This window comes from Phaseolus vulgaris, chromosome 4 (genome assembly GCF_051622355.1).
Source record: "Phaseolus vulgaris cultivar YP4 chromosome 4, ASM5162235v1, whole genome shotgun sequence".
NCBI lineage: Eukaryota > Viridiplantae > Streptophyta > Magnoliopsida > Fabales > Fabaceae > Phaseolus > Phaseolus vulgaris.
This window is the reverse complement of record NC_143501.1, coordinates 43,997,118-44,009,269: the sequence shown is the minus strand read 5'-3', so window position 1 is coordinate 44,009,269 and position 12,152 is coordinate 43,997,118. Positions and strand designations below refer to the sequence as shown.

General features: G+C 30.1%; 1 protein-coding gene across 1 annotated transcript; it reads left to right on the top strand.

Annotated features, from left to right (window-relative positions):
- The first annotated feature begins 11,260 nt into the window (after positions 1–11,260).
- Positions 11,261–11,948, top strand: LOC137838837 (uncharacterized). The gene is made up of 2 exons (XM_068648057.2): positions 11,261–11,407; positions 11,514–11,948. The coding sequence occupies exons 1-2, from the start codon at positions 11,261–11,263 to the stop codon at positions 11,946–11,948; spliced, it is 582 nt and encodes a 193-aa protein (XP_068504158.2).
- The last annotated feature ends 204 nt before the right edge of the window (positions 11,949–12,152 follow it).

Sequence of the window (12,152 nt, the reverse complement as noted above, 5' to 3'; positions counted from 1 at the left end):
TAACTTTCTTTATCTATAATTTCTTATTTCAAGAAAATTTCAACTCAAGTAGAAAAAGTCACTCCAAAATCTAGAAACTTAGAACAAAATATCCAAACATATATAAATTAAATGTTAAACTAAAAAACATCAATATTTAATTTTATAAGTGATTTAATATCGATTAAAATTTAATAAAAATATAAATTAGTATAAGTTTAAGTCCCTGTATAAGCTTTCATATATAATTTTATAATTAAAATAATTAAAAATATATAATAATAGAATGAGTAGGAAAATAGGTTATTAACATATCGTTTTAAATATAAATTGGGTAAGTGATATAAGTAGGGATGGGAGAAGAGTTAGTTCAATGTATTTAGATATTTATTTTTCCTCTATCCTCCTAAAACAATAGTTGAATCGGGCTAACTAATCGTAGTTAGTATAAATTGGAAGTCGCCATCCATTCTTCCAAAAAGTAGGTCAATTGCCAAATTTGATTTTTTAATTCTTTTTCTTTAAAAATATTTTTTAAATCAAATTTAATTACATAAATATTTTCTAAACTTTAGTCCATTAAATTATTCCATTACAATCAATTATTGAAACGTAATTTATAAATGTTTATGATTTAAATTTCAATTATATTATATATTTACATCATTTAAATAAAAAAATGTCAAAATCATAATTTTCAATTGTAATATATTAATTTAAATATTTTACACTTATAATATAAAAATAAAAAATATAAACGAGTTAACAGTTCAACCCGTTCTACTTCACCAGTGGTCCAGTGAGCTAATTAAAGTACTATAAATTGTATATATAGGTTGAATATGCCAATTATATATAACGAATAAGGATGTAAATTGTAATTTAATATAAAATAATTAAATTTTAATTTTAATTTATTTAAAATATTCTTTTAGTTTAGATTAATTAATTTAAATAATTCAATTTGAAATATATACTTCATTCAAAATTAAAAAGTTAAACTCAATAATTTTTTAAATTATTAATATATTATTGGTAACTTTATTAGTTAAGTACTCTTTTTATTCTATAAAAATCAGATAACAATATAAAAATTACGTATCATATATTAATTATTAGATTTAGTTTTGCAGTTATTGGTGTATATTTTGTCTTAAAAAATAAATTCTTAATATAAATGTTACAAGTTATATTATATCAGTAGTATGATGAATCATATCTAATAAACAAATTTTTTAGAATAGAAAATTGATACATACATAAATAATATGCTATTAGTATAAACTCACAATGTCTGCTCAAATCTAATTTCTATTAAAAAACATTACCAATGAAAACAAACAGTATCCAACCCTTTCAGCAATATATGACAAAATAAAATAACGTTATGAATATCAGATAAAATCTTCAATATTAAAGATGATGTTTTCTCAAGAAACTTCATGATAAGTTATTGATGTGATAATGCTCCAAAAAGTTTATCTCGTTTATAAATGCATGATTAAAGGGGTAATTAAGGGTGAAGACAAACACTTCCATTAATTTTAGAAGATGCAATTTTAAGCTTAGCAAGTGCTCCATTAAGAAAATGTCAACATGCAGAAAAATATAATGTTGGGTTTTACTATAGAAAACGAATGCGATTTAGAAACCAACATGCTTCATGTTATTTCCCTTTCAACTAAAAAGATAGGGTTTCATTTTTCTTCTCTTTTTCTTTTAATTTTTTTCTCACATGTGGGTCATATATTAGATTTTGGAATCTATAATATACTTGGTTATAATGCCACCTCAAATGGAGTTTTAGTTATGTATTCTTAAAAGAAAAGAGATTCTTGGTTTGAGTGGACACAAAAAAACAAGTAAATCTTTACAACATGTCACTAACTAGAATGTGATATGTTTTCAGATTATTAGGAAAATAATTATGGTACTTTTCTTTAAGTTTTTGTTTAGAAATTAGCAAAAAAAAATGAATTAAATATTCAAGAATAACATTTATATATTTTCAAACAAATTTAAAAGGGCATATAGATTAGTTGATAAATTTCTATTAAAATAAAAGGCCCACCGACCATAATAATTACATTTATTTCAATCTTAATTAATCACGTAATAATGTGATATCTGAATATTGGTCTTCGAAGAGGAATAAAAAACATCATTACTCTTCTTAAGACTCAATTAATTAATCACTTGTCATGATAATCTTTGAGGCATGTATTGCATTATGTCACAAGCAATAAGGTCAAAGTCAACCATACGAGTCAATCATGCGTAGTTGACTTTTGGAAAGAAAATAAATAATATATGGGCATATTTCCTATAAATGAAAATAATCATGGCAGCAAAAGAATGAATAGGAAGGATAGTACTAAGAATAGGAATAAATATAAAATATAAAATATAAAATATATAATATATTTTTGATGTCTCTAAAAAAATTTCAAATTCACTTTAATCCTCCAAAAAAATTTGATCTATTTTTATTACTTTAATTTCAAAGTACTCCACTTTTATTCTCAAAGTAATTATAGTTAATGTTATTGGTAATTATAAATTGTCAAAAATTATAATTATAGTATTTTCAAATTACAGAAACGGTATACAAATATTTTTCAAAAGCTGAAATCAAATATATTTTTTTCAAAGGAATACAAAAATATATTTTATCCATATATAAATCATGTACAAATAATAATTTTTTATGGGAAAAAAATTAAATAAATACAAATAGTAAAATTATCCTTGTAAAAAGTATTGTTGATGCTACTAAAATTTAGACACTCAAGAACTATTCATGCATGTTTAATTATGTGATAGAGTGTTAAAAAAGAATAAGTGATCTGTGACACTCATTTTAATGATATGATTTTTACTATTTTTTTTAGGTAACATATAATATTTAATAAAAATACTGGTGTTAGACATCTTTTCCAATATTAGATAGTAAGCTAAGATTTAAACTTAAACTACTAAATAGAAAAACATAATAACATCACACCAACCTCCTACTTAAACTAAAAAACTTAGTAAAGTTAATTTTTTTTAATTATAAATAAACATGTCAATAGAAACCAATTAAAAAAAAAAAAATCCAACCCTAAATTTGATAACATTAACTTTCCAATCAAATCTTTTCCGTTTGCTTATAACATTGATCATCTCACTCTCAAATGAAATGCAAGTTTTGGAAAGATGAATTTTGTAAATCAAATTAGCTAAACTACTATGAACAAGTTTTGGAAAGATGAAACTTTCTTTCTAATTATTTGAGACAATTATATAACTATGAATTAATGTAATCCTGCTATCAATCAATTTATTTGTTTGATGGTCAACCTTTCTTAATTTGTTACCTACAAGTAATAAATCCCTTTCAATCTGTCAACTCCCCTTTTTTCATCATGCTTCCACTACCATTTGTTAGTACTTATCTTTTTGTGTTGATCTCTGAGTTATCTTTACAAAATTCATATCCCAAAGAACGTGGGTGTGTGTCTGTGATTGTTCATAAACTGCAACAACTCATTTCATTTGCGGTTGCGTTTTAGCATCTCAATCTAGTGGTCACGTGTCAGCCGATGAAGCCCAAAAATCTTCATTTTTTTTTCCTGAAACTTATAATAGATTATTGTCACACTGCTTTTCAAGTTCCCAGTAGCCAAAATTGGTCCCCATAAATTCTCAAACTTATCCTGAATTCTTGACTTCCCGAAAATCTAACATTCCTCACAAGAAGACAACGGATATTGGGTGGTGTGAAGGAGTCCATTTGTTGAGGCAACTAACATTATGGTGTAGTTGTCACAGTATCATGCAGATAACAAGTAGTGCAAATTAGTGAGCGAAATCCCATGAAAAATTGACATCTTCTTCAGCTTTGTATCTTAGCAATTAGCAACAACATCTATATTTTGGTATGATAACGATTAATTCATAGATAATCATGTTTCTTAAACATGTGATCAAACATACTTTTCATCATTGGATCTTTACATATATAAGTGTTCTTACTGGTTTTGATGTTGAGCCATCTCAAGTGACGAATTCAAGTTACTTGTTATGACCAATATGATCTTGAACTCATCAATGCTGAGTGAAAATATTTAACTGTAAAAAATTATCTGATATTGAAATTCGGATCTGAATAGTAAACAAGTATTAAGTATTGAGTGAGGTAGGATGTGTCACCATCACATTCCATGTTCTTGTTATGAGCACTAAAGATTACCAGGTTTTGCTCCTTGCATATGTCTGCATCATAATTTGTTGGTGGTGGGTGTGGTGCGAGAATGGAATTGGGGGGCACAGACAATCCTCATTGTGATTTTGCTTTACAATTTGAAGATAAAAGGCAACTTTATTGCAATATACTCTTAAGAATGTTGTGTTATTAAGGGGAAAGGACATGATCAAGTTGCTTTCAACCTTGATAGTGTTCATTGATTTCCATTAACGAAGGAACACCTTATAACAAATGACAATAATGCATGTAAGCTTTAGTAGCTATAACATGGTGCACCCTTATTCTAATGGAACCCAATCATGGCCTAGGACCTTACCCTAAGCCACATGCTCTTCATTTTTGTGTCCTTTTCTTTAACTTCTGTGTCTCCTCTCCTCTCCTTTTTCTCTTCTGTTTTCTCAGTATGCCTCTTAGAGTGCTGCAATTAGTGACTTTGCACTAGCTCCATCCATAATCTGCAACTTGTTGTTTTACCAGATAAAAGGCTCAGAGTTTTTTTTTTTTTTTTAATTTCATTAATATACTAAAAAAAATATTAAAAAAAATCAATTTAAAGGATATAAAATTAATTATTATATTAATTAAATTAGATATTATTTTAGAAATTCAAAAATATTAATATTTAAAGTAATTTTTATTGTTAATAAAACATTTAAATTTGTATATAATTAACTGTTAAACTATTTTAAATATCAATAATTTTTTATTTTTTAAAATAATATCTAATTTAATTAATGTAAGAATTAATTATTTTTTATTTTTAAAATTTATTTTTATTTAATAAATTTCTTGTAATAATATTTTTAATAAAAGAAATAACAAAATTTGAGACTGCATACACTTATGAGTGCTCAAATTCAATTTAATTTAATATCTTATCTCAGTTATTACTGCAGTTCTGACATGAAAATAAAGATTCTGAGAATGAAATGTCAATTTTAATTGCTCAACGATAATACTATATATTGTATATTATATTATGTTAAGTTGTCCTATATTAAAATCTTATATGCTTCAAATAATTGAATGAATATGCACTATCTCTAACTTAAACTAAATACAAAGTAGAAACAGGTGATAGTTGTAAAGATTTAAAATTCAATCTGTTTAAATATAATAATTTATTAAAAAGATACAGAGAATATTCATGATTCGTACACTAACACCAAATCATTTAAATCGTAAAGATCTTTAGTTTACTATTGGATCACGTCAAGTCAGGAACACTGTTAAACTGATATGAATCCAATTATTGTCTAAGTTTTATATGTTGGAATATATAATTGGTTTGAACAAATCCTTAAAAATTAGAACCAGCATAACTGTTGGTTAAATGGCCGAAAGGTAGGAAAGGTAACACTAAAACTAAAAATCATAAGAAATAAATAAATAATAAAATATTGTAGTAAAATTTATTACATAGACCTAAATAGGGGTGGTATGTTTAATAAATATTAAGTAAAAAAAGAAAAAAAAAAGTCTAAATAGATCTTAAGTTCAATAAAAATATTATAAATAGGTGATCAACTTAAAAGATACGTAGAGTGAATTTTATCTAATAATTAACTCAAATCGATTCTGACTATATTATTGGATTTCCTTACAAGTACACACCTACCTAAGAGTGGATACTCAGACTAAAGATTGAGAGATCCAATTGACCCAACCCAGCTAGTGAGAGTCCATAAGCTGTGTCCAAATCCAAATCTAAATTCAAATCCAAATCAATGAACAGTGTAACCAAAAGTTCTAATCAAAGATAGAAGACCAAGAAACCGACAAGTCATGAAAAAAGAAGTTTGTTTCTAGATCATGACATAACACGTAACATGAACATTTGTAATTAATTTATAAAAACGAGTTGAATATTTAATTTATATGTAATTTTGCTATAACTTTTTTTATACGGTCAAGCAAACGACAGGTATAGTAAATATAACTTTTTAAGATAAAATATTATAAAAGATAATACACTACAAGAAAATCATGAAATAAAAATAAATTTTTAAAGACAAAAAATAATTCATTGCTATAATAACTAAATTAGAGACCGTTTTAGAGACTAAAATTTTTTTATTTCTAAATTAGTTTCTATTATTGTTAAATGGTTTCTAGATTGATGTCTAATTAGCAACCAAAGTTTTTGCTACCAAATTTATAATCTAAATAATTGGTAACAAAAACCCTGGTTGCTAATTAGACACAAATTTAGAAACCATTTAACAATAATAGAAACTAATTTAGAAACAAAAATATTTTTAGTCTCTAAAATGATCTCTCATTTTTGTCACTATAACAACTATAACAACTATTTTTTTTATTTAAAAATTGATTTCTATTTCATAATTTTCTTTTATATATATATATATATATATATATAACTATAACAATTTATTATTTGTCGGAAATGTAAAAAGTCTTCATATTTATAGTTTTGGTGTACGCACTATTTATTTTCTAATAATTTTATCCCTTTTATATATTTATATATCTCTGTGAAATGGTGAAATAAAAATAATATCACTATAAGAAAATCATGAAATAGAAACTAATTTTTAGAGACAAAAATAATTAGTTACAATAAGAACTAAAATAGAGACCATCTTAGAAACCAAAAAAAAAATTGATTTCTAAATTAGTTTCTATTATTGTTAAATAGTTTCTAAATTGGTATCTAATTAGCTACTAAGGTTTTAACTATCAATTATTTAGTTTCTAAATTTGGTAGAAAAACCTTGGTTGCTAATTAGATACCAATTTAGAAACTATTTAACAATAATAAAAAATAATAGAAATTAATTTAGAAACCAAATTTCTTTTTAGTTTCTAAAATGTCTCTAATTTAGTTACTATTGCAACTAATTATTTTGGTTTCTATAAATTGGTTTCTATTTCATGATTTTCTTGTAGTGTATTATGCTATTTTTTTAAAATAAAATAATGAATTGTTGAAATGTAAAATTCAGTTCTAGTTAGAAGTAAAATGTATTTTGGAAAAAAATGAATTGGCAAGAAAATAAATTGAATTAAGCAATTTGATCGCAAATAAATTAGTTGCCTTGTACTGTAAAAATAATTTCTAATTAATTATTGAATTCAGTTAGAAATAACCCTAGGTCTACTATAAAGTATCTCTCTTAAAAAACATAAAGTAGCTTTTATCGATTTAATTGTTTATTCTCAATAACCATAAATGTTGATATATTAGAAAGATAGAAGAAAATATTTATGTTATAAGTTTAGATACACTATCACGTGCATAAAAATTGGTTTATTATCTTGATGCAAAACATTTACTGTATTCATAACCTCATCTAACGTACACAAACACTTTTCAAAAATTAAGGAGAAAATAGTTAAAGCAAAGGAAACTAGATATTTATTATTGGCAGCTATATTATCACCAAATTTTCAATGGATATAAAAATATAAATATTTTTACGTACTTATTTATGTATATTTCAATTATTTAGAATATGCTCTTATATAAAATTTTACGATGATAATTTATTTCTAATGAGAATTTATAATATTTTATGATAAAATATGTTCTCAGAGTAAATTTTTAAGAAATTAAAATTTTATAATTTTATGAAAATATTTATTTATTTTTGGATCGTGACATATTGAAGTGTGGAACTCTTGTTTTATGTGCATTCAGAGAGTCCAACACAGTAATTTCTTTAATCGTTTTTAGCAATTTTCTTTAGCATTGTTGAGTAAAGAGCAAAATTGACAAATTGAATGGTTTGCAATAGTATGATAAATATGGAAACATAGAAACATAGAAACTGTGTTGTGTTCAAACAAGGGATTATTGATGTTGAGGAAATTTTGCAACTCAAATCTTGACAATCGTTGAAATACAAATTAACAACTTTTTCTTTCTCTTTCTCTAATTGGTCTATGTACCTAACTTTATGCTTTAAATATTTTGAATAAATTATTGTTTTATGGATGTATGATTGACTTTAAAGTATATTCCTCCAAACTAGTTGTCCACAACAAAGTTAGAGAGAGACAGAATGGTGAAATAATGATAAAATCTCATGTTTGCTAGATTCAAACAAAGAAAATTTGAAAAAGTTATAAAAGAAGAAAATATGGCGAGCAAAAGATGGGAGAGACCAGAGAGGACCAAGCCACTTCAATCTTCAAGCATTTTTACCACCTTCTCAAATTTCCTAAATAGTTGTAGGGAAAATGATATGATTAAGACTTGTTAAAGGTGGGCTAGGGTGAAAGAGGTTTTCATTTCTCGAAGACTCAATAGATGGGGAAGAAGATTTGGTTTTGTTATACTTTTTGACGTGGAAAATGCGGGAAGACTTGAGAGGGAGTTGGGCAACATGAAGTTACATGTTAACATCCCTAAATATAGAAGAGATGTGGCAGAACAGAAGGCTGGAAGGCATAGAGAGGTCAGTAAACAAAATGCTTTTATTCTTGACAACTTGAAGAATTCTTTCAAGGAGGATAAAAAACCTTATGAACATGGGGTGAGGCAAGGAGGCACAAAAGGTCGGTGGTATGGAGAGAAAAGGAAGGGAAGGAGGTCCGAAGGGTGCACAAAGGGACAATCCTATGCAGAAGAGGTGAGAAGATTGGCTAAAGAACAATGGAAAGGGCCCGTTATTGACACCCAACACCAAGTTTTGCCATGGATGGTAAACAGTGTAGTCAGGCATTTGTCTCCAGATGTTAGCTATGATCAATTGTGTGATGAAGTTGTTAAGGAAGGGTTGAATATGATTAAGGTGCGGTTCCTAGGAGATAATTTGTTCCTCCTAACGCCAAAGGGGGGTGAACGTATGGATGATCTGATTAAGCACAATAAAGAATGGTTTGAGAGTTTTCTTAAGATCATTGATCCGTGGTCTGAGTCTTTGGTAGTTGACCACAAAATTGTCTGGGTAAGATGTTACGAACTTTCCCTTTCTCATTGGAACAAGGATTGCCTATCAAAAGTGGTGGAAGAGTTCGGCTCTTTGGTATTTGTTGATGAAATCATGGAGACTTGGGAAATTCTGGAATATGCAAGAGTACAAGTGCAGATGCTTAAGTCATGCAACGCAAGGGTAACCAAGAGATTCAAAATCAATGGTATTGATTACAATATCTACATTGAAGAAGAGAATCCAAGCAACGAAGGAAGGTCGTGTAAATGCAACTACAACCGTTACGCCTAATCTGAAAGCGCTCAGTCGGAGGACTCTTTCTTCGAGGAGACTCATATGTCTGTGCAGAGTTGTGACGGAAGGGATAGGCAAGGGGGAGAGACATCCGTTTTGGGCGGAGAAGGCTAACGAAGGTGGAGGGGAGAGGGAACCACAAAACACAAAAAATGAGTATAGAGAGGAAGAACCAGAGCCTCCTTTTGGGGTGTAGGCGGAAGGTGCTCCTTTAAGCACAAAAGAGGCAATGCCCACAGGGAAGGCAGCTTTTCCTGTGCCACGTGGAGTCAACCCTGCCAACTTATCTAACCCTATCCAAGTAGCATTGTTTAACCTAATTGAGGCAATAAAGGCATCTAGAGGCAGTCAAACAAGGCTCAGTGTGAGTGAGGCCCAATCAAGGTGGGTCACAACCCAAGTATAGGGGGGTGGAAGTGGAAAACTTTTGGTCAACCCAAATTGTGATGGAGATTTTAATGGAGAGAGGAGGTATATGAATAGTTTTAGGCGAAATAAGGCAGGGCGTTCCTAACATGGGTGTCGGTGAGGGTTTGATTGGGATCACGCCACCGTCGTCTTCGGAGTCGATGCGGTCGCTGCCTTTCTCTTCACTAGAACAGGCACTGACGACGCGAACCATGCAGGGAACTTTGTCTCCGTCGACTCCACCGGTGAAGTTGGCACAAGGATCGCATGGTAAAACTATTGATGTGGACCAGAGTCACAAAGGAAGGTCGAGCTTGAAGAAGGATCCCAATATCGATCAAATGGTGATGGATGCGGTAGGGAAGATTTAAACATGGAAGTTGGAGACCAGGTCGTTCATTGTGAGCAGATGGGGGATGCAAGTGTGTTGGCAAGGGATATATACAATACACCCATAAGGGTAAGACAAATGCGATCACTATGGGAGGCTGGGGAGTCCCGTGTGTAGCAAATATGGAGACCAAAAGGGGGTGTAGGGTCTCTTCATATGGGTATCAATTCTTCATTTAGATTGAGCATTAATTCTAATACTCTCACCGATGGGGATTTCGGCATTTGCAATGACAAATTCTGGAATGTTGAGTTCACAGACGAACCTTCTAAGTTGTGGGAGCTAGGTAAAATTCTTGGGGTGTCTTGTTGTAGGGAGGAGAATGCAGTTATTGAGGAAATTGAACGTATAGAAGATCGGGATGCTGAGGTTAAGAAGAAGGATGAGGAAGGTAACGAAGGTGGGTATTGATGATTATTGTCAACCTTAATATTAGAGGATTTTGGTAGAGACAAATATGGTTATCTCAAACAAATTCTTGCTAAGGAGGGAGGGGATATGTTATGCCTTCAAAAGATTAAAACGTCTGTTATGTCCGATTCCAAATGTTTTTCTCTATGGGGGATTGCAACGTTGGTTGGGTACATAATGAGGATCTAAATGGGACTGAGAGTTTGTTAACTACGTGGCACAAAGACATGTTTCAACTTGATGATAAAGTGATGGGAAAGGGTTTTATAGCTTTGCTCGACCAACATATCAAGTCATGCTTCAAGTGTGCATTGATCAATGTGTATGCAACTTGTAATTTGAATGATAAGGTGGACTCTATGGGAGGAGCTGATGAATATCATAAAAGAACACCAAAACTTTGCGTGGTGTGTGTGTGGCGATTTCAATGTTGTTAGACATGCGTCTGAAAGGAAAGGAACAAAGGAAAAGGGTGGACAAAAGAACGAGATTACTAGCTTCAACAACTTCATTGCTAGAAACTTCTTGTTGGAGTTCTCGTTTGTCGGTATGAGGTTCACTTGGTTCAAATCAAATGGAACTGCTAAAAGTAGATTAGACAAGGTCTTAGTTACAGAGGAGTGACTTCAAATGTGGCCTATGAGCAAGCAATATGTCCAACCAAGAGTGGTGTTGGACCACTGCACGTTAGTGGTTAAATCAATGGTCAAAGATTGGGGCCCAAAGCCTTTTAGGTCTATTGATGCTTGGCTCTTGGAGTTGGGGTTCAAGGAGTGGGTCAGCAATAGATGGAACTCTTTCTCTATACAGGGAAATAATATTTCTAAGCTTAAAGACAAGTTGAAAATGTTTAAGTTTGATCTCAAAGTGTGGAATCGTGAAGTGTTTGGATTCAAGTAAGAAGAGATTATTGAAGGATATTGAGGCTTTTGATATACGAGATAATTATAGTGACCTCAACAAGGAAGCACAGTTGAAAAGAATGGAGCTTATTAGTCAACTGAAAGTGACTGACAACAAGATTGAATCCCTATGCACGCAAAAAGCTAGAGCTTCTTGGCTTATACATGGAGATTCCAACTCTAAATATTACCACTCGGTAATAAGATGGCAAAGACTTAGGAATGAGGTCAAAGGGGTTGAGGTAGGGAATCAGTGGTGTGAGGATACCCAGGTTGTGAGGTGGGAAGCCAAAAAGATGTTTGAAGGAAGATTTATGACTTCTAATGACCTTGGTGTTAAGCCTACTTCTGTAGACTTCAAGTCTTTTTCTCTAGAGGATAGTTTGAGCTTGATCACTGGTTTTTCTAAGGAATAAGTAAAAGAAGTGGTGTGGCAATGTGATGGTTCCAAAAGCCCTGGTCCGAATGGGTTTAGTATCAGTTTTATTAAGTCTTGATGGGATACTCTCAAGTCGGATATCATGGAAGTTGTGCTTGCTTTTCATGAAACGAAGGGCTTTCCGAAAGGATATAATGCATCCTTCATTGCCCTCATTCCTAAAGTGAATGACCCTATAAGC

Coding starts and splice junctions, on each gene's coding strand:
- LOC137838837 (XM_068648057.2), top strand. CDS start 11,261: ATGTGGCCTATGAGCAAGCAATATGTCCAACCAAGAGTGGTGTTGGAC. Junction 11,408..11,513: donor AGTTGGGGTTCAAGGAGTGG/GTCAGCAATAGA, acceptor GGAATCGTGAAG/TGTTTGGATTCAAGTAAGAA.